General features: G+C 40.7%; 1 protein-coding gene across 1 annotated transcript in view; it reads left to right on the top strand.

The window, feature by feature from the left end:
• The first annotated feature begins 580 nt into the window (after positions 1–580).
• Positions 581–22,860, top strand: part of RRP15 (ribosomal RNA processing 15 homolog (S. cerevisiae)) — a 55,264-nt gene continuing 32,984 nt past the window's right edge. The window contains exons 1-4 of the mRNA XM_010853275.1: positions 581–784; positions 13,147–13,421; positions 15,866–15,963; positions 18,300–18,501. Of these exons, the coding sequence (XP_010851577.1) occupies positions 643–784; positions 13,147–13,421; positions 15,866–15,963; positions 18,300–18,501 (717 nt within the window). The 5' untranslated portion in view covers positions 581–642. The remainder of the gene's footprint in view (positions 785–13,146; positions 13,422–15,865; positions 15,964–18,299; positions 18,502–22,860) is intronic.

Raw genomic sequence — 22,860 nt, 5'->3', positions numbered from 1 at the left:
GGCAGAGCTGTTCCAGCCTCGGTCTACACCGCGCGGGAGGGCGCCGCAAGCCTACCGGGCGGAGCTAGGTCCGAGGCAGGAGGATGGGGCTGGAGTGCTTCACACCCAGGACCCCAGGGAAGAAATCCAGATTCTTGTCGGTGTGTAATTGAAAGCCACTCAGGGGTTAATCCGGAGAAGGCAATGGCAGCCCACGCCAGTACTATTGCCTGGAAAATCTCATGGACGGCGGAGCCTGGTGGGCTGCCGTCTATGGGGTCGCACAGAGTCGGACACGACTGACGCGACTTAGCAGCAGCAGCAGCAGCAGCAGGGTCGGGTTGGGGTCAGAGTGGGGCGGAGGGCCAGGACCAGGGCGAGCTGGCAGACTCGGAGGAGAACTTACACTCACTGATTTTTTTTTGTTTTTCATTATTATTTTTTTTTTTACTGGAGCCGGTAGCTCGGGAAGACAACCAACAAGTCCTCTTCCCCCGAATTCTGAAGCTCCAGCCAGAGAACTCCCGTTAGATGGCCCCGCCCCGGAACCTTGTTTCACCGGAACTTTGCTTTACTGGAACCTTGTTTCGTCAGAACTAGATGCCGAAGTTCCCTGTGTTACTGCCGGACGCAAATGTAACTGAACGCTTCCGGTTAGGAATCATGGCAGCGGCCGTTGGAGACTCACGTGTGAGTGCGGGGAAAAAGCTGAAAATTTCACTAAGGAAGAAGAGGATGAAAATGGTAGTCGCGTCTGTAGCATCGGAGCTGGAAGATAAGGACAAAGACGCTTCCGATAATGAAGGTAACCTACTTGGGCTGAGCTTTGGCTACTCAGAGAAAAGGCCGGGCTGAGTTTGCGGGAGCAGGGGGTGCGAGTGAATTTCCCTCTGGCATCCCGAATTTCATCTCCCCAGGACGGCAAAGGGGCGAGTTTGGCTCCGTGTGAGAAGGTTTGAGAAAGTGGTGTTCAGGGGAAGGAAGGTCGCTGTCGCGTGTTAAAGCCTCCAACTTAGTTTATTAGACATTTTCATTGTCACTGTAATTAACTTCTTGTAAGCAAGATGAGTCTGTTGCTTTTTTTATAGCAGCAGCGGAAAAAAAAGAAAAAAAGAAAAAAAGGAGGCTTACGGTAGCAAGGGGCGAAAGGAAGGGCGATATTTAAAATTACAAGAATGAGTTGGGTCTCCTAGGGAGCAAGGAGGGAAAGTCCGAGAGAGGCTTATAAGGAGCAAGGATGGAAAGGCGGAGAGACGAAGACGGCCGGTATACTTGAATTTTCTTGTGCAGTAGGTGCGTGCGTGTGTTGGGGAATTAGGGATGGGATACTAGTGAGGAAACCGTAGGTGGTTAAAGTAGAATAAATAAAAGTAGCGGTTGATAAAGATGTTTTTTCAGAGACGTTTATACTGAAAGGAAGGAAATGTATTTTGAGGCTTTCGACTATGATATGCCCATGCTGCCACTCTTTCCCATCGTTCTTGGCACTGGCTTCTCAGGTTACATGGGATCGCAGACGACCCCTGATCTTCTGCTCAGAGATTGCTCCTTAATATATTGAGAGGTGGTTACAAAGGTAGTTCTCATGATCCTGGTCCAGTTAACAATAAGGATGGAGACAGAGAAATCCATATCCTGTAGAACCCAGTCGAGGCATTGCTTCCTTCTGTCTTATACATAAACTTCATACTGTATGATTATTTTTATTTTAACGTGTCTTTCTCCTTATGGATACAAGTCGTTCAAGTGCTGGAACATGTCTTCTTTATCTTTATTCTCATGGGGCCTCCCTTATACATTTTGGTACTAAGTAAGTTTTCTTGCTGAATATAAATAAGGAATCATTTCATCAGGGCCTTAATTTTCTAAGTCTGGGGGTAGACAGCGCAGTTTTCTCAGACACAGGGAAAGCACACACAGCGGCATGTAGTCTCCTGAAACACATGGCTAGTTAGGTTGAAATGAATTATTGGCTGTGGCTCTAGCTATTCAGAGGTGTTATTGAGACTAGGAACAGGATAAAGCCAGATTGTAGAGGGCCCTGTGTGCCATATGAAGAAGATTGGATTCTCTATTAGTAGGCAATATGGAGCTCTTGAGACATTTTAAGCAAGAGAATGCCACTTCTTTATAAGTATCACTGCTAACTGTATGGTGACTGCCATAGAGTGCCAGAACAGTTAGGCAGAGTTGCAAAGCTCCACTAGGGATTTCACTAGGAAAGTACAGTAAGACAGAGAGAGGGTCCCCACTTGAAATGTTTTTCAGAAGGAAAGCATTCAATTTTCTAGACAACCAACTTCCAAATAAATTTGTAGCACCATAGATTTTGGGTATATTTCTGTTAGAGGAATTAGGTAGTAATAATAATAGTTTAGGTACTGTGTCACTTTAATTATCATAACAATCCTGTAAGACAGGGTTATTGTTAATATTATCCTTATTTTACTTGTAAGAAACTGAGATGTAGAGAGTTTATATCTTGCTCCCGCAGTGCACAAGCTGATAAGTTGATAGAGGACACAACCAGCACTGGAGCTTGCTCTGGAGCTTTTTCTCTGACCCCTCAGATCAGATCCGATCAGATCAGTCGCTCAGTCGTGCCGACTCTTTGCGATCCCATGAATCACAGCACGCCAGGCCTCTCTGTCCATCACCAACTCCCGGAGTTCACTCAGACTCAAGTCCATCGAGTCAGTGATGCCATCCAGACATCTCATCCTCTGTCGTCCCCTTCTCCTCCTGCCCCCAATCCCTCCCAGCATCAGAGTCTTTTCCAATGAGTCAACTCTTCGCATGAGGTGGCCAAAGTACTGGAGTTTCAGCTTTAGCGTCATTCCTTCCAAAGAAATCCCAGGACTGATCTCCTTCAGAATGGACTGGTTGGATTTCCTTGCAGTCCAAGGGACTCTCAAGAGTCTTCTCCAACACTACAGTTCCCTGATAAGGTTGAGGAACCAGGAGTACAGAAATGATCAAACAAAACAAAACTTTCTGGAAAGTAAAAGACCAGGGCCACAGAATCTAAAGCAAGAATTGGTTATGAGCAGACCATGGTATTGAGACAGGTTTTTGTTCCACTGTCTAAGGTTTGATCACTAAGGGGTGTTTTTGTGGTCAGATTTTATAGCAGTCTTTCTCCCGTTTATAACTGTAGTCTTCCTTCCTTCCTCTCTTCTTCCATCCTTTCTTTTCTCCTAAAATCTGTGTATTATCTCCAGAAATAAATGATCACTCTTTTCTCAGTTGTATAAGAGGCATCTGTGTTTGTACTGCCTTTCAGAGGGATTTTGGGCTTCTTAGTAGGGAACTTGCCTCAGTTCCCTCATCCATAAAATGGATGTGGTAATAGTGTCTCCTCAGGATTGTTGTGAAGATTCAATGGGCTCATGTATGTAAAGCATTTAATTTAATGGTTGGCACATGGCAACCATAAAATAAATACCATACCATTGCGGCTCAATGGTAAAGAATCTGCCTGCCAGTGCAGGAGATGAGGGTTCGATCCCTGGGTTGGGAAGATCCCCTGGAGAAGAAAATGACAGCCTACTCCAGTATTCTTGCTTGGGAAATCCTATGGACAGAGGACCCTGGTGAGCAACAGTCCATAGTTTCGCAAAGAGTCAGGCACTATTTAGTGACTAAACAACAACAGCCTACTCATAAATATTTGGAGTCATGATCGTGACATCTTTTCTGATCTAACAAAACTTCTAGTCCCATCTCTCAGCCACCCAATAAGCCTTCCAGCCTTTGATAACAGCGGTGGAGCTTTCTCCAGAAAAGAGGTTAAAATTTCCTCAGGTAACCCTACAAGGGAGCTGATGGCCTTTCTGTTTTACAGATGAGGAAACAGGCTTGGAGATACCGTTTTCCATTATAGTAGAAAGCCTCTCAGTGGAAAACTGTCCGTCCATAGATGCCAGGTGTTCTCTCTTAATTCTGTCCTTCTTACTCTGTAATTAACCATTCAGTCATGTTTTCGTGGTAAAATTAGGCATGAATAGTGGTTCTATTTATTTTTTAGGGATAGTGATTTTGACAACCATGGGTTGTCTCTGCCTAGTTGTTCTGTGGATAGCGTGCACTTAATATTTGCCAGGCTGAATTCATGATTTCATCTTCAAAACAGAACCCAGTGAATGAGGAGGATGGCCTGTGTCACTGTGCACTGGTGATCTGCATGTGACCTGACGGCTGTTTACTCCTCCGGGCGCACATCTTGCTCCCCCTTGGCTTGCTGGTGACACGGTATCTGAACTCCTCATCTCTTGAACACAGTTCCTCTCCACCCTCCTCGCCATGCTTGTGCTGGCCCACTAGGTACTCTCTTTTTCCCTTCACTTTCTCTTGACCAGCTTGTCTAGATTTCTATTTAGTTGTCTCCCTCTGCCTTTTCTTTCAGGATTTAGAATGTGTCTCTTCAATAAAGACAAATAATAAAAGACCTTTTATGTAATAAATTCAGTAATGTAGGTCCTTTCAGAGAAGGCAATGGCACCCCACTCCAGTACTCTTTTGCCTGGAAACTCCCATGGACCGAGGAGCCTGGTAGGCTGCAGTCCATGGGGTCTCGAAGAGTCAGACATGACTGAGCTACTTCACTTTCACTTTTCACTTTCATGCATTGGAAAAGGTAATGGCAACCCACTCCAGTGTTCTTGCCTGGAGAATCCCAGGGACGGGGGAGCCTGGTGGGCTGCTGTCTGTGGGGTCGCACAGAGTCGGACACAACTGAAGCTGCTTAGCAGCAGCAGCAGGCCCTTTGGATGGAGATGTTTTCCTTTGATTTAACTCAGAATTTTCTATTTAATATAAGAAATGGATTTTTTTTTTCCTCCTGTGAAATCAGGTATTTCTGGAAAGATGATACATAAAAACAGCTTTCTCTTTTTTTAAATTTTAATTTATTTATTTGGCTGCTTCGAATATTAATTGCAGCAAGCGGGTTTAGCTGCCCCACAATATGCAGGATCTTAGCTCCCTGCCAGGGATTGAACCTGTGTCCCCTGCATTGGAAAGCAGATTTCTTAACCACTGGACCACCAGGAAAGTCCCCAGAAATAGCTTTTTTGTTCAGATATTTGTGTACGTGTGGCCTTGGCAGAACTATATTGTTATAAAAAGTTCACAGAGACTGGATTCTGAAAGACTATAAAGGCAGGCAATTGAAGTGGCCTTCAGACACATGAGGAATCAGCGTGCACATTACAGGCTTGTTACTGAAGTGTACAGCTCATTTTATCAGGGAGTTGAGTTAGACACTTATGTTTGAATTTTAATTGGTTCATAAAAATTGATAAGGATGTGCCTTATATCAACATTTGAAAGCAGCTTCCTTCAGCGAGATGCTACTTACGTTTCCTAGAAAAACACACAAGTATAGCTCATGTGTTGTTTGCACTTTTATTTTTTATCTTTTGGCTTTAATTTCTTTTGACATGTTGTGTAAGAAAGGTAGAAAATGGTGCTTTCATGAGTGTAAAACTCTTGGATATTGTTTGTCAGATGTTGCAGAAGTTTCCTAGTTCCCTTACCTTAAAGCTTTGGTAAAAGCTGTGTTTCAGAACTTGGCATGAATCCTGATACATGATGTAGTACTCGATATCCATTTATTATAAAATTGGAAACTTCTCTTAATGTGATTTTTACACTCTCTTCTCATGTACCAGATATCACTGAGGTTACAGATCAGCAGAAGTTATATGTGATATAAACTTGAATGATAGCAAAATGATTCAGACTGTAAGTTTTGATAAATTGTAATACTTACTCTTCAGTAGGGTTTGAACTTTGGTCACAGTAAAATTACGAATGATCCCAAATCAGAGATACGTGTAAGGTAAGATGCCTTAGTCAGCATTAGAGTAATACATAAATGCCAAGCATTATAAAGGAGAGGATGACACCCCTACATGGGTTAACCTGGAGCTACTCAGATTTATTGAATTAATACCTTGTTGGTGGTTTAGATACCGTGTATGCTTGGCTCTTATGTTTGTAGTCTAAATAAAAAACACAGCCTTCCCATTCAGTAGATCAATTCAGGTGAAAAAAATGAAAACTGGTGATGATATCAAGTATTATAAAGAGCAGTAATGGCAACCCGTTTCAGTATTCTTGCTTGGGAAATCCTATGGACATAGGAGCCCAGTGGGCTACAGTTCACAAGCTTGCAAAACGTGACTTAGTGACTAAACAACAATAATGATGACCTCTACCTCTGAGTTACTGAATTACTCAGACCTACAGAATTTATGCACTGTTGGAGGTTTATATGCACTGCCTACTTGCTTAAGATTGTAATCTTTATTTAAAAAAAAAAAGCTCTGTAGTCGGTAAATCAACCCATGTAAAAAAAGCCTTGGTCCCATGCCATCAAGTGATTGACTGCTCCCTCATAGCATGTGCCCATATGTCTATAAACTAGAAGGAGGAATGCTAATTTCATTTTTTCTGAGTTATTCTGGTCACATATTTGAATAATGGCCATATACTTCTAAAACAAGACTTGATAACAATCCAGTTTAGAAGGTCCTAGGAGGAATCCCTTCCTTTTTTGATAAACTACAAAGTAGTATTTAAGATGTAATAACCTAGCAGATAAATAAACTTTTTATCAAACTGTAACTTATAAGCTTCTGCATCATTTAAGTTACTTAAAATAGCAAAGGAACATGCCTAAGAAATGAAGTATGTCATAGTCCTACTTGAGTAGCAATTTATAGAACAGGCTCAGGAAACAGACTACTTCCGGGCTCTGTCTGGCTTGCCCAGATAGCACATAGTAATCACATCCGACAGTTTGTCCCATGGTGAAACTTTCATTTTAGTTTTGGTTATTTTTATGGAAACCTGAGTAACTTCATTTTTTTTTTTTTTAGAGGTAAATGCTTTTTTAAAAAGTTCTCAAGTATCAATTTTGAATATTCTAAATTAAGTAGTGAAGGGCAGGAAAGAGCACATGGCGAGATAGAACAGATGTTTTAATACCTGGACTGGGGAGCAGTGGTTTCCTAGAGCTCTGAATGACTAGGGGCGAAATGAGAATGGGATGTGAGCACTGGCCATTCTGGTTAGCTATGGCTTAGAGAGAAATTCCTCTTTAATTCAAGCTTTATTAAGCTATTGAGTTGGCCAGAAAGTTTGTTCAGGTTTTTGGTAGGATAAACCCAAATGAACTTTTTGGCCAACCCAATGTATTGTGGCTACTCTCTGCAGTAGTTCAGTTACCTTAGTCTGAGTTGAATGGTGGATTCAGAGCTTTGTAGTGCCTTAAAAATCAGCACCCTGTCACCCCACCTGTTCACTTTGTGACTCTGGACATTTTTAAAACCTTTCTAAGCTTCAGAAGCATTCTCCTTGTAAATAGAATAATAATAGCATCTCAACGGGTGTTGTGAGGATTAAGTGATAATGCATAAAAAGCACTTTAAATAGTACCTAGCCCTAAACACTTGTTGGTTAGTTAATATTCATCATTGTTTTAGAGTGCTTGGGAAGCTATAGGACAGAGATATCAACCGCTTCTGAAACAGAATCAAAGGTGTCTTGCTCACCATGAACCCCTTGCGTATGGGTTAGAGGAGAGCCAAGACTGGGTGGAATTATAGTGGAAGGAGAATTTATTCCCCCTCCCCCTGTCTTTTGTCAATCCTTTTTAGGACTTTTGGGATGCTTCCCTGCTCTGGCTCCCAGGTTCTTAGTCTCCTTGTTTGTCTTCTGATTATTGTCATCTATTTAATGCCTACTGTGTGCCAGAGCTGTGCTAAGTGCTTTTCCTGTGGTAGGTACTGTTTTTGTTCCCAGTTTACTGAGACACAGAGGGGTTAGGTAACTTGCCCAAGATTATGCTTGTAGGAAGTAATGGAAGTGGGGCGTAGCTCCACATCTGCTCATTTTATATTCTTAGTGCTTAACCCCTGTGCTGTAACAGGTCATCTAAAGCTTCCCATTCAGCACCGCACATGTCCTCCAGATTCCAGCCACCAGAGCTGTTTGTTCTTTGTTCCTGTCTTCTCTGCAGCCACATTATGTGTGTCTTGAGAGGTATGGGGGTGGGGGCTGGGGAGGGGTGTAATTGACATGTAAACGTTTCTTATGGGCTAGACACTCTTTTAAGAAACTGAGTTCATTATCATAAAACCTCATGAAGAAGGTACTGTTTTATTGCCATTTTTACAGACAAGGAAACTAAGATTGAGAAGGTAAAAACCTTCAGAAAAGTCACGTAGGTTTGTGTCTGGAGTTAAGATTGAATCAAGCAGCCTGAATTCTGTGTCTTTACTCTTTAACCACTGCTAACTGATCTCAAGTTTTTATAAGTTCTGTTTGATTTACAGTAAACTCTAAAGGTGTGAAGTAGATGGGGAAACAATGTCAGACTTTATTTTTTGGGGCTCCAAAATCACTGCAGATGGTGATTGCAGCCATGAAATTAAAAGACGCTTACTCCTTGGAAGGAAAGTGACCAACCTAGGTAGCATATTCAAAAGTAGAGACATTTCTTTGCCAACAAAGGTCCGTCTAGTCAAGGCTATGGTTTTTCCTGTGGTCATGTATGGATGTGAGAGTTGGACGGTGAAGAAAGCCGAGCACTGAAGAATTGATGCTTTTGAACTGTGGTGTTGGAGAAGACTTTTGAGAGTCCCTTGGACTACAAGGAGATCCAATCAGTCCATTCTGAAGGAGATCAACCCTGGGATTTCTTTGGAAGGAATGATGCTAAAGCTGAAACTCCAGTACTTTGGCCACCTCATGCAAAGAGTTGAGTCACTGGAAAAGACCCTGATGCTGGGAGGGATTGGGGGCAGGAGGAGAAGGGGACAGCAGAGGATGAGATGGCTGGATGGCATCACCGACTTGATGGACGTGAGTTTGAATGAACTCCGGGAGTTGGTGATGGACAGGGAGGCCTGGCATGCTGCAATTCATGGGTCGCAAAGAGTCGCACACGACTGAGCGACTGAACTGAACTAAACTGAACTGAAGATCAAGGTTAAGCAATATCCCTAGTGCTCCCAGATGATAATTGTATTTTAAAAGAACAACCTTCTTAATCCAGTAGAGAAACTTTCTTAAAAGGAGGGATCTGAGGTAAGTGGGAGGTGAAAATAGCAGTAGCAGTTTGGCCACTTACTGGAAGTACACACGTATAGTGCAGAACCTGGGGCTTGATGTATGTATTTTTTCTTGGATGATAAATCAGATTGGCTTATTTATATAAACTAACCAGCTTTTCACACCCCGTTCTTATTGTTCAATCCCCACATCTCCAGTTTCAGCCTATGTGAACTTCTTTATATTTTATAGATGTGTCTGGTGGCTCAGACGGTAAAGCGTCTGTCTACAATGTGGGAGACCCGGGTTCAATCCCTGGGTTGGGAAGATCCCCTGGAGACGGAAATGGCAATGCACTCTAGTACTATTGCCTGGAAAATCCCATGGACAGAGGAGCTTGGTAGGCTACAGTCCATGGGGTCGCAAAGAGTTGGACACGACTGAGCGACTTCACTTCACTTACCTTCTTCAACATCCCCAAGCATTTTGGACATGCTGGTTTCTTCTGCCTGGAGTGTTGTAGTGATGATTACAATAGTAATTTTAACTTTAATACAGAGCATTGACTCAAATCTATATAAAGTTTCGGTTCTCAATTCAGTGGTCTTGCCCATGCCTCTTTTGGTTGGCCTTATTGTAGAATCTTACTTCTTTGGCTTTTTCCTTCTCTTGTCATTCCAGCTCTTACTTTACCTTTAAGAAATAACTTGAAATCATCTTTGTAAAAGATACCCCTAAACCTTTTTCTTCGTTATTTTTCTATTAGAAGAATGCTTATAAATTTTAAACCAAAATTTTCTATTGGTGTTAACTGATTTATGTATCCTACTAAATATTTTACTTCTTCAAGGGGAAAATCTAGATTTTTCATTTTCTCCTTCCTTCATCTTCATTCACGAGTACTTGGTAAATATTGAAGGACTGTGAGTTTTTTGAAAAACTTTATCCCAGTTCCAAAAGCTAAGGAAAATAACTCACTTTTCTGCCAGCAGCTCACCATATCTGGGATGAGAGACAGATGGCAAGTTTGAAAGGCTGGTGGAAGTTTGGGGAAAGTGCAGCAAGAGACGGAGAGACGCCTCTGCCTATGTGGTTACCTCAGAAGTCTAACCTTGCCCTGCGCAGTGTGGTGGCCACTAGTCATGCTGAAGGAATTAAAACTTCATCAAGTTAAAAAAAAAACTCAGTGACTTCACTGTACTAGCCTCATGTGAAGGACCCACTGGGCTCTTGTGGTTGGTGGGCAGCTCTGATAAGAGAACATTTCCATAAGCACAGAAGGTTCTGTTGGAACCATTGGTTATTACTTCCAGTAAGCATTCTTTATTACCCTTCCTTAATTTCCAGGTTTTTGAAATAGAATGCAAAATTAGAGTTAATATTTAAAATAACACACAGGACTTCAAAGGAATTTTTTACTTATCTGGGGCCCTTAGATCCCTGGGTTACATCCGCTTCTGTTGAGTATCAGTTTGTGGTAAATTCAAAAAAATCTCATCTTCATTGGCCACAGTAAATTTTTAAGGGCCAGTTCTATTTTCTGACTTGTGTAGTGATTCGCTTTGGTATTCCAGAAGAAAACTTTGTTTTGTAATATGCTAGCTGACCTCATAACATTGACATATTTAAATTTATTTCTAGAACATACCATCATTTCCATTGGCTATGAATGCATGACTGAAAACTTCTGAGTTAGGGCCTCTTAAAAATATAATAAAATAAAAAGCCATGACTGCAGCAAATTCTTCTGGATTTTTTTTTTTTGAATTGGTGGAGTAAGTGCAGGTTGTATGAAATGGTGTTATAAAACGTCATGGATTCATTGTGTCCGTAGCATGCACGTTGTGGTAGTCAAGCTGGGTAAGAAACACACCAAAGAAAAGTAGCCCAGGTTTAGAAATGGAGAAGTGGCTTAGACAGAGAGTCTTTGGCTGCCTTCACAGTGTAGGTGAATGTGAAATTCACTGCAGTTTGTGTGTGACTTCCTTAGGACAAAACACTAGGTGTCAGTGTTGGAGTTTGACATTTTTTACCAGAAACTAGTAAAGACCTCTGCTTCTGATCACTCTGAGATTCTTCATTGACGTAAACCATGTGCCTCCTTACATTTAGATGAATGCGTACCTAGAAGAAGTACTTTTCAAAGAATTGTTTATTTTGTTGTTAGTACCTGTCCAGTGCTGCTGACTCTGAGGAATAAACATATTCTGTATTAACATACATGTTTTTCACTTAACTGTGTTCTCCAAACTCTGTTTCTCAATGTACTTTCCAGGGAACACTGGTCCTAGGAGATACTTCTGGGCTCTGGAATCTGGTGTATAGTAGACACGCAGATTTTCATTGAATGGTAGTGCTTTCAGCTTTTGGCGAAATTTGTATACTTTTTCTTCCATTGCAGGCAGTGAGCATTTTTATGTCACCCAAATCTGCATGTCACATCCTTGTCACGTTCTCAGATTTCGTAAATTTGCCAGGCATACAGGATACAGTAGAGGCTTCAAATTATGTGTCAAATTAAGTTCTCTTTCAAATTTTTTTTTCTTTATTAAGAAATACACAACACATTAGGGCAGTAGAATTATTAATGATTCTTGCTTCTTTATCATGTCCTTTAATTTTTTTGATACCATTAACATACTTTATGTAAGATCATGCTTTTGTAAAGTATTATTTTGCTGTCTGTGTTTAAATGTATTGTTCTGTTACTTTTTGAAGATACTTCATTTTTACTCCTATGCTTGAGACTCATTTTATATATATATAAACTGATTTTTTTAGTATATTTTTATTTGCCATTTTCTAATATCCTGCAAATTTTTGTTTGAAATGTATTAAATACTTAGTTTTCCATCCTTTTGTTTCATGAGTTCTCAGCAAGCAAAAAAACAAAGATATTCGGCAAACGTAATACCAAAAAGCAAGTGTAGTGATGACTAGCTAAGTCAAGTCTTTTCAGCAGTTCTGTCTTAATTCATGACTTCAAGTCAAGAGGTTAGGGAGGATCACTCAGAGTGGAAGAGCTGACTGTACAGTCAGTTCCATTCCCTTTGATTGTAGCCATGAGCTAATATAAAACTACTTTTGAAGTATTTCCTAAGTTAGCTCCACAGGTTTTTGAAGAGCAAAGCAGAAGCTCTTCAGAAGGCTCTGGATCATACAGTTGCACACAGATTTCGCTGGCACTTTGTGCTCTTGTTGTTAAACTACAATGAGTTTCAGAATTTGAGACAGACTGCAAAACTTAAAGTACCCAGGGGTTCTCGGCAAGTTGGTTTTCAAGCGAGGCCACCAACTGGATCATGTTTTGGCCACTCCTCTGATCTCAGCCGTTTGAATCTTACAGATGACATAGTTCCATGTGTATGCTTGGGGTGGTTCTCAGTGGTTCTGCATGATACAACTCTATAGTGTACAAATCTGTATCCTTCACTCAAAACTTGATATTTTCATGCGGCCATCCAGCAGTGCAGTCAAATTTTGGGCACATATCACTTCATTAGATTATTTTTTCAAAAATGTTGCAACACCCAGTTTATTAATGTTATAGGCAGGTTCTATAAAAGGAAACAAGTCTTTAGATTTTCCCGTACCAGGATTCAGGATTTTAAACATCTGGGCCAAAGCCCTCAGAGAACTTACTCTGACTTCTCTGTGCCGTGGAAACACTATTCCATTTTCTTGACAGATTAGTTTTTTGTTGTTACTTGTTTTTAAAATAATATTTGTTAGTCTCTTCAAGTAGTTTAATAACACAATTAAAAGCCTGTGGGTTTGAGCACACCCTGCAGCAGCCCCATGGCAGCATCTGTCACCACTGACCACAGGATGCCCTGAGGCTGGTGGGCTGACTTCCACTCGCTGGGCCCTGGGCGCTGACGCTGTGGCGGCCTCCCCTGTCCACATGGCCGGGCCAGGTCTTTGCGGGTGGGCGACGGTAGGATGGAGGGTCCTGCCATTCTCCACTATTAGGGCAGCTGTGGGACTCGGAAATGAGAATGGAGACAGATGGAGAGCCATTAGCCTTAGGAAGGCCCCTGGGAGGTCTCACCATGGCCTTGCCAAACTCTGCCTCCAGTATTAAAGTTTAGTTTGTTTCTACTTTAGGTTCTCTAGGAAGCTGTGGATTGGAAAAAGATCACTTTTCCTCTGGTGATGAAGCAGTAGAAGCTGACAACGAAGATGAAGCTGAGCCCCGCGAGGATGACAACGACAGTGCTGCAGAAGCTACTGCGGGGGCTAACGCGGGCTGGGCAGATGCCATGGCTAGGATCCTGAGCAAGAAGATTCCTGAAAGCAAACCCACCATCCTGGTCAGAAACAAAGAGCTGGAGAAGGAAAAGGAGAAGCTAAAGCAAGAGAGACTAGAGAAAAGAAAACAGGTGTGTCCTGCCAGTTGTTCTGTACCTTGGGTGTCAAGGCTAGTTCTCGTTGGCACCACATTGCTTCGTTCAGTGTTTGTCCAGTTAGCATTCCAGTGCGTAACTTGTGTTTTATCTGTGAGTGGATAACCAAGGTTGTGTTCAGAAACCTAGTCTGAATCATTCTCTTGAGCATGTTTTTTATTCATCTAAGCAAAATAATAAAAATGTGAACTCCAAGGAAATGTATCCTTTTAAAAGTCAAGTACTTATACCTGTGCCAGTGACTTCTGGGTTTGAATATCTTATTCAACTTACCTGTTCAGATGCTAACTTTATTAATAAAGTTAACTCTGAACTAATAGAATCATGTTAGTTACTTTTAGCTTAAAGGCTATTTTATGATATAAACCTGTGATGATGTCATTGACAGGGTTGGTTGCAGTTCTGAAAACAAACTATTTTACTGATGGATAAACTTGAGTTCATTCTATCTTTTGTTAAACCACTGATGGAAGAAGCTAGACTGGTGCTGTCTGCTAATGAAAGGCCAGAAGTTGGACTTTAAGTTTGCTGTTGTGTATCGCAAAGATAAATGAACAGTAGAACAAGAATATGTCTAAACTATTTGGCTGCTGAAATAGATATTATTTTTTAATGAAAGAAAAATAACTTTCTACGGTCATACTGACAATATAGAAGTGCTCATTTCCAAGAGATACTTTATATGTAAAAAGGAGAGAAAACTTAAGTTTCAGTTGGCATTTGTTTCCTTTTAAGTTCACCATCCCCTTATCTTGTTTCAAGATGAATGTTTCCTTTGTTCCTAATACTGGGTGCCCTCTGTTGGAGGCTGTATAAAGATGGAACTTTTCAAGTGCTGCCCTTCAAAACAGAACGTACTCTATTACTAATTCAGTATTCTCATTGTACTTTATTTAAGATCAACTTTGTCTCTGAGTCTTACTGATAGCTTTTCAACTTAAAATTCGAACCTTTTTTTTTTTTTTTAATCTGGCAAAAACTAGAGGAGGCTTTAAACAGAATCCTTAATTACCCCTATCCCAGTGTTCCAGTAAGAGAACAATGTTTTAAAGCCAACATAAAGAAATTCCTGACTCTGCTCTAGACCAGAGCTTTGAGTGCTAGAGCTGATGCTGTCCACATAACGCATGAGAGCACGTGTGTTGATCCCGGGAACACGACACAGCAGCCACAGATGCTCTTCAGTATATACTTCCGGGTAGAGTCTGCATAAATGTGTTTGTTTCTTAACGTTAAGTATTATTGGTTTCCAGAATATTGGCTACCTGTTTCTAATTATAGGTAAAGAAATACATTTCAGAGTTAAAAAATACCTGGGGATCATGCATGCCTGTTATCCCCTCCGTACAAGAGATAATTAAGGATTGACTGTTTTACACTTAAAAGTAAGGTTTTTTATTTCGGGTATAATCTGACAATGAATTTCATTATAGTTAAAATACCTGATTTGGGGAAGAATCTGTTTCTTTAAAAAGGCTCCAGAGTATAGCAAGAGCAAAGATTTGGTTTTACCGTGAACAGATGTTTTCATTAATACAAAGTGAGAGATCAGATGAATGAAGAAAAGGAAAAGATAAAAGGAGACTTTTCCCCACTGGTTCTTCCTGATTTTGATGTTTACTACCAGCTTCTTGATAATTAGTTTATCATATTCAGTATATTTGATGTTTGGTGATATGTTGACCTGAGCAGGGGACCTGGAGAAGCAAGTGTATCGAATCAAGGACCTGAGGTCACGAAGTCCCCTGAGAACAGTTTTGAATGAGATGATGTTGTCTGTGGGATATTCTTATTTCCTAATCCGTTTCTATGTCTGCATTATCGCAGAGAGTCAGCTTGCTGTAGTTTGTGACTGATAAGCCATATACGGCAAGGACAGTGGTCAGATGTGCCATAAGAGGAAAGAAGAACACTCACTGTTTAAATAGTCTCTATCTGTTACAGTGCTAGTAGGACACCATGCTGTTCTTTTAAAAGCTGATACAAGTTCTTAATAATTCCGGCCGCTGGGGAAGTCAGGTTCTAAAAGAGAAGCGGTGCTTAAACTCATGGTTACGGAAGAGGGTGGTTTGGCGTCTTGCTGATGCTGCCCTCTGAGGCTTCTGGCGATGGCAGGTTGGGCACGGGGCTCCCTCACCCCCAGCCTGGCCCTCCTGGCTCCGCACGCTGGCAGTGCTCCAGGCCCCTGCTGTCGGAGAGCCTGCCGGCTGCTTACTTGGTGCCTCTCGCATGACACGCTGAGCACTAACCGCAGGCTCCCGGAGCTGGACCCCCGAAAGGGTGGGTTTCTGAAAGGCCCTATGACAAACTAAAGCTCGAATGATTTATTACCTTTGTCCTTTCACAGAGTATCATATCAAAGTGTGCTGCACTTTCAAAAATGCCTAATATTCTTTCACATAACACTATTTATAACACAGCTTGATAAGAAGCGGGAATGGGAAATGATGTGCAGAGTAAAGCCAGATGTTGTCAAAGACAAAGAAACGGAGAGAAATCTTCAGAGAATTGCTACGAGGTAAGACAGTGTTGTTGCCCTTTAAAAACTAAGTGCACTGAAGCTTTGTAGTGATCCATTTCTGACGAGGTTTGGTTCTTAAGCTCTGCCTGGTCAGAGCCAAGTGATTTATATCTCAGCCTGCCTACCTGATACTGGATTCAGCCACAGATTTTGGAGGTCTCGTGAGGCAAGAGTCTAATGGGCTAAGTGTGTATGTGGTATGAACCTGTTTCGGATCATCTTGTGTTTTATGGTCACGAGAACATTATAATCAGACCTCTGCCTGTGTTTCTCTTAGGATGCTTATCTAAATTTATGGCACGAGGTGATCATTTTTGTTATCTTGCACTATACTTATGACCTAACAAATTACACATTATAGCAGCTTCGTGCTGTCCTTCCACTCAGCATTTTTTTTTTAATATTGGCACCAACATTTAGTTGATGCCATCTGTGCCCAGAGATGAATAGAATCTGGTGGCTACTGCATGGTCCTTGCCCACTTATCTGTGGGGGTTCTAGTCTCTTTGGGAGTAAAGGTGTGTCCTGCGTGTTGGGAACATCTAATGGGAGATTGTGTATGGAGTTGAGGACGGCTCCATGAAGGAGGTAGCAGTTGGATTACCATTTAAAGAATACAACAGTTACATTCAGTGAAATCCCTTTTAACTTCCTAGCTGCCTACAGCAATCCATCTGGGTGTTGGATGGTGAGCCAGTGAGGCTGGATGGCTGAGGGAGTGAGAGCAGGGCCAGGCTGCTGGGTGTCCCTGGGCAGTTACTTAATTTCCTTCTGTCTCAGTTTATTTATCTGTGGAAACAAGCGAGAACGTTATACCTATGCTATAGGATTTCTCTGAGAATTAAATGAATTAATACCCACGCAGAGCTGAGAAGAGTACAGGATTGGTGCCAGAGAGTAAGTGCCCCTTACATTTTATACCCTGGGCACCTCCGTCTCGGCACCTTGGTCCCAGCCCTGCTGTGGAGTGTATGGAATTTTACCCAACTTATAAACAAATAAGCTAGGTTGGTAAGGTTTCTTGGATTCTGGCAGAAGACAAGATGCTTGTAGGTCAGAGACAAAGGACTGTTACTCACAGCTGAAGCCGTAGCCAGAGCTTCACGTTCCCACCGGTTCCCCGTGTCCCCCGGGGTGGCGCAGGTGCCCTCGACAGATGCCTGTGCGTGCAGTGGGTTGTGTTACAGGAGAGGAACTCTGCATCTGGGGATCCATTGCTTTTATGGGGAACGGTAACAAGCCTGCTCTTTGTCTGGGGGGAGACATTACCTCATCTCTCAAGGTTGCGTACTGCAGACACAACCCTGAGAAACGGCCTGGTAAAGAGCAGGCGTTGTGCTCTTCAGAACCCAGCAGGAACGTGCAGGGATGCTCAGCACCTGTGGCGGATCGTCTGCACTGATGATGGTTATAGCAGGAACATGAATAGATGATAGAAGCTTAGAGCTGGAAGGGGTGTCGATGGTGTAAAGCAGTGCTGGCCAGTAGAAATCGACTAGAAATCCAGTGTGAGCCACACATGCAACTTAAAATTTTCTGAGCGCCTCCTTGAAAAAAGTAAAAACAAAGAAGTGAAATTAAAGTCAATGATAAATTCTGTTTAACTCAATATATTCAAATTATTTCAACATGTAATAAAAAACAAGTATTAATGAAATTTAAAATCTTTTTCTCATACTGTCTTTAAAGTCTAGTGTGTATTTTAAACTTGGAGCACACTGCAACATTGTTCTGGCCGTATGTCCTGTGTTCACTCGTTACATGTAACCTGTGACTACTGTAATGGACACTACAAGTCTTAATCTTCAGAATTTCAATGAGTTTAACTTCAGAATAAAGTACTTCAAATAGACTTAAAAAAATAGTTTTATATCATAAGACTTGCAGATAAGGTAGCTGAATACTTTCTAAGCTTCTTGAGTATTATTTTTGCCATTTACAGGTGAAATCAAGATCCAGGAGATCTTTCTAGCGTCAGATAATCAGATAGCTAACTGTAAAGCCTGTGCTCATCCCATTGACACTTAAAGTCTTCAGCCATTATATGATTAGATTTTGAGAAGTATCTGTTCAGAAGTTGATTTAGAAAGAGTGAAGCTGAGAAAAACTACAAATCAACTCACATGTGTTTATTCTCTATTCAGATACTTCTATTCAGTTTCATTGAAATGTATGTTCACTTTTCAGATTTATTCTGTGCTTTTCACTTGAGCACGTATTAGATGATTGCCTCGTTTCTGAGCAGTGAAAATAGATTGCGCCCGTCCTCAAGAGCTTGTGTTCTAGTGTAATTGTTATTTAGTGAAATTATTCTGGTCATTTGTGTTCCATAGGGGTGTGGTGCAGTTATTTAATGCTGTTCAAAAGCATCAAAAGAATGTAGATGAAAAGGTTAAAGAAGCTGGAGGCTCTATTAGAAAACGAGCTAAGTTGATATCCTCGGTTTCCAAGAAGGACTTCATCAGTGTTCTGAGAGGGATGGACGGAAGTGCAAGTGAGAAAAATTCTGCTGGGAAGAACTCGAAAGCCAAACAGGTAAGACTTTTACACAGGATTCAGCACATCAGATATATGTCAGCTCTTAGAGTTTGGAGGTTGAACAGCATACTATACGTGTGTGCCACAACCAAGACCTGAAGCAGCCAAATTAAAAAAAAAACGCATACTATAGAATTAATATTTTTTCTTTTCAGATGTTATTAAGATTTCCACATGCCCACAGCCTACTTTAACTCTGTATTCTTATGTTTCATGGTGACTTATTCAGTATGAAAGTTGCCAGTTGCATATGCCAGGGCCTTGCTGTTAAAACTCAGGAACTGGTAGATTTAGGTAAATTTTTTAGAGATAGGAAGGTCTCCTATTTGAAATCCTGCATTTTGTAGAATAGAAGGCCAAGTGAGGGATACATCTTCAATTGAGACTGTTAACCCACAGTGATAATTGACATGGTGCATAATTTCTAAAATGAAGAATTGGAGCTTTAGGAAGTATGATGAAAACTCATCCTTGTGCTGAGGCAGCTTTGATGATACTCGACTGGTTGGGAGATAAAGAACGTAAATGCTTTTCATGATCTTTGGCATGCAACTCCTCTTCTCCAGCCCTCTGACCTATGAATCCCAATAGCTTTCTTTTTACTATACCAGGTGAAAGGTTCTGAAATGTGCTTTACTCTCAAAAGGGCTTATTTACTTTTTAAATTAAAGCAAAGTACATAGTTGTATTTTAAGGCTTGCTTTCTGTTGCCAACAAAGAGAACTTCAATCAGGAAACTAGAGTTTCTGTCATAAGTTTTTGTTTGTATTTTGGGAAAACAAAAGAAACTCTGGCAAGAAGAGCATTTAGGAATTTCATGCTCTTCTAGAGTTGAAGTATTCTTCAAGTTTCTTGATTAAGTTGCCATTTTATCTAATTTTGACAAAAGTTTTCTAAGCTGTTTGAATTTGATCTGAATATCAAAATGTCAATATTTTGATATATATTCCTTCTGAATATCAAAAGGACTCACATTTTGCATATTTATGTAAGTGTGCTCACTAGTGCTGCGTTTTAAAGTTTGTCAGAAGTAATTATGAAGACATGAATGCTATGATTGGGCATTTACACTTGTAAGTTAAAAAGTCTTAACAGACTGTCCTCACTTATGATAAGAGTGTTTTATTGTAAGAATTGGAGAAAGATCAAGCAGCATTGGGTGAGAAAGAGCTGATGTTTTCCATCAAAAAAGGTTTTTTTTTTCCCCTTTTCCTTGTTGGTTTCAAAATAACTTTTAATAGAAGCATTTGTTTTTGCTTTGGGATTAATTTTTTCATGAGTTATGAAAATATATGAAGGGTTCTTTTCAGTGGCATCATTGTATTTTCTTTGTTACCATTTGCTTTTTTGCTCTTGACCTTCGACTTTTCCTACTACAGTGATCACAGGTGTGGTAGTAATCTGTGACAAGGTCAAAAAACTGCTTGAGATGTTAACCAAAATGGCTTGGCTTTAAAAATTTATTTCTAGAGCTACCTACCTCACACCAGTGATTAATTACCCTGACACATTTTCTTTTAAAAATATTTGTTTTCATACATTTATAGGAAAACATTAAATACCTATTTGTACCTGGTGCTATCCTTGTATCTTTTAAAGGTTTACAATTCAGGTAGACACATGACCTCAAGAAAATAAGTAAATAAGATTAGCATGACAACATAGAGATTCTAAACTGGTCCATTTAGACTGTTATTGTCAGTTACACAGAGTATAACAGCTGTAATTAAGTGGCTGTCCGTATTTGTGGGGAGAATTTCAAAGTAGCCAATATTCATTTAGGACATAAGAGCAGTTTAGTCTGTGTCTAGTGGAAGTAGGTGGACTTTCAAGGCAACTGAAGAGGAGGGAAGGCCAAAGTGGAAATAGATTTGGTGTGCCAGTGAGTCAGACATTAATGAACTGGATAAAGGAGAACATTGATTAAGTAGAGAGTAAGATTTCCCTTTCCTGTTTCACCTTGTCCTAGCACCCTTGCTGCCACACGTTTCCCTAATAGCCTCTCCTCCTCTCCTCATACAAGCTTGACAGAAGAGCTTTTATGGAAGCTGCTCATTGTCCCTCTCTGGATGTATTCAGAACACAGGCTTTTAATCTCATCCTCCTAATACTGTGCAGTCTTTAGAGTCCATTCACATACAGACTGGATTCACTGGCAGGTATCTTCCCAGATAATCCCAGTCTGGATTATATCTTCAACTCCTTTACCTGGTTACACCAGTTACTTATGGTTGTGAGTTATAAAGTTCAAAAATGAAAAGGAGCCAGCAGTGTTACATTAAGCAAAGCTGGGTAGAGTTATAATAATGTAACAGAGGGTGGATCTGTTAGTCAGCATACTTCAGGAGTGCTGGTGGTGGTGTGTGTGGTTTGATTGTTTTTGACTCCTCAGGCAGACTTATGCCTTTGGAAACTTATTATTTTTTTTGAAGAACCCTGTTTCAAGAATTTCCATACTCCTGCAAGCTATTAGAAACTTTGAGACATTGTGACATATTTCTTAACTGTGTCATGGCCCTGAACAAATCCTTTTCTCAGAACCTTTTCTTTTTTCCTGCATCATGTAGTTTTGTTTAATTTTGTTTTCAAAGCAATAGGAACACAGTTACAAAATAAAATAGCCAGTATCCTTCCACATCTGCCTCTACTCCTTGTTTCATTCCCTCACCCCAAAGTAATAGATCTTTCTACTAGTATTTACCTCTGTATATTAAATAATATTTATACTATCTCACTCTCAATATTATTATATTTAATGGAAGATAAAGAATTGGCACTCTTAACATTCCTTCACCCCCATATATCTAATACTTGGTCTTTCTAGTATGATATATTCATATTTTGGCTAAATCAATATTCAATGTAAACATTGTTCTTTGCTGTGCAAAGTAATGCTCGGTAATATTATTTTCTTTCTTTAACTTATTTCCTTATAGTTTTTGTTTTCCTGGAATTAATGGCCGCCTCTTCTCATTTGCTTAGTTTATGCACCAAAGCCTTCCTACACTCTGCAAAAAAAATTCTTAAACCCTTCTCAGTACTACTTTCTTCATGGTCATCCTGCTACAATCCAGACTGGTTGTTTTTTACCTGGTATGCACTGTCTGTTTTCAGCTCTGCTTTATCACTGTCCTGGGAATTCCCTTTGTCTCTTTCCTGTGCAGTAACCTCTGTTTCTGGGACTAAATGTCTTCTTTTCTCTTGGCTTTCTCTCTCATTTTGACAGTTACATTTACCAGCAGCTTTCTGGGAAAGGGTTTAGGTATCCTCATTTTTTAAATTGATGTATTGATTGGGTACATGCAGTGGGTTGAATGGTGGTTGTTCACTCATTCAGTTGTGTCCGACTCTTTGCATCGCCATGGACTGCAGCACACCAGGCTTCCCTGTCCTTCACTATCTCCCGGAGTTTGCTCAAACTCATGTCCATTGAGTTGGTGATGCTATCCAACCATCTCATCCTCTGTCACCTCCTTCTCCTCCTGCTTTCAGTCTTTCCCAGCATCAGGGTCTTTCCCAATGAGTTGGCTCTTCACATCAGGTGGCCAAAGTATTGGAGTATACTTGAGCATCAGTCCTTCTCATAACTATTCAGGGTTGATTTCCTTTAGGATTGACTGGTTTGACCACCTTGCTGTCCAGGGGGCTCTCAAGAGTCTTCAGCACCACGGTTTGAAAGCATCAGTTCTTCAGTGCTCAGCCTTCTTTTATGGTCCAACTCTCACATCCGTGCATGACTACTGGAAAAACCATAGCTTTTGACTGGATGGACCTTTGTTGGCAAAGTGATGTTTCTGCTTTTTAATATGCTGTCTAGGTTTGTCGTTGCATTTCTTGCAAAGAGCAAGCATTTTTTAATTTCATGGCTGCAGTCATTGTCCACAGTAGTTTTGGAGCCCACGAAAACGAAATCTGACATTGTTTCCATATTTTCCCCATCTGTTTGCCATGAAGTGATAAGACCAGATGCCACAATCTTTTTTTTTAAAGTATATATATTTTAAAATTTTTATTGAAGTATAGTCAGATTCTTTTCCCCTATAGGTCATTACAGAGTATCAAGTAGACGTTTCTGTGCTATACAGCAGGTCCTTATCAGTTATCCATTTTATATATAGCAGTGTGTATATGTCAGTGCTAATCTCCCAATGTATCCTTCCTTCCCCTTTCCCCTCAGGTAAAACCTTTGTTTTCTACATCTGTGACTCTATTTCTGTTTTGTATATAAGTTCATTTGTGACTTTTTTTTTACATTATACATGTAAGTGAAATCATACAACTGTCTTTCTCTGTCCCACTTAACTTCACTCCATGTAATTTCCTTCTGTATATCCCTAAACTGCAGACACTACGAAG

The sequence above is a fragment of the Bison bison genome, unplaced genomic scaffold, assembly GCF_000754665.1.
Source record: "Bison bison bison isolate TAMUID 2011002044 unplaced genomic scaffold, Bison_UMD1.0 scf7180017864325, whole genome shotgun sequence".
Taxonomy (NCBI): Eukaryota; Metazoa; Chordata; class Mammalia; order Artiodactyla; family Bovidae; genus Bison; species Bison bison.
This window is presented reverse-complemented; position numbering and strand designations above follow the sequence as displayed.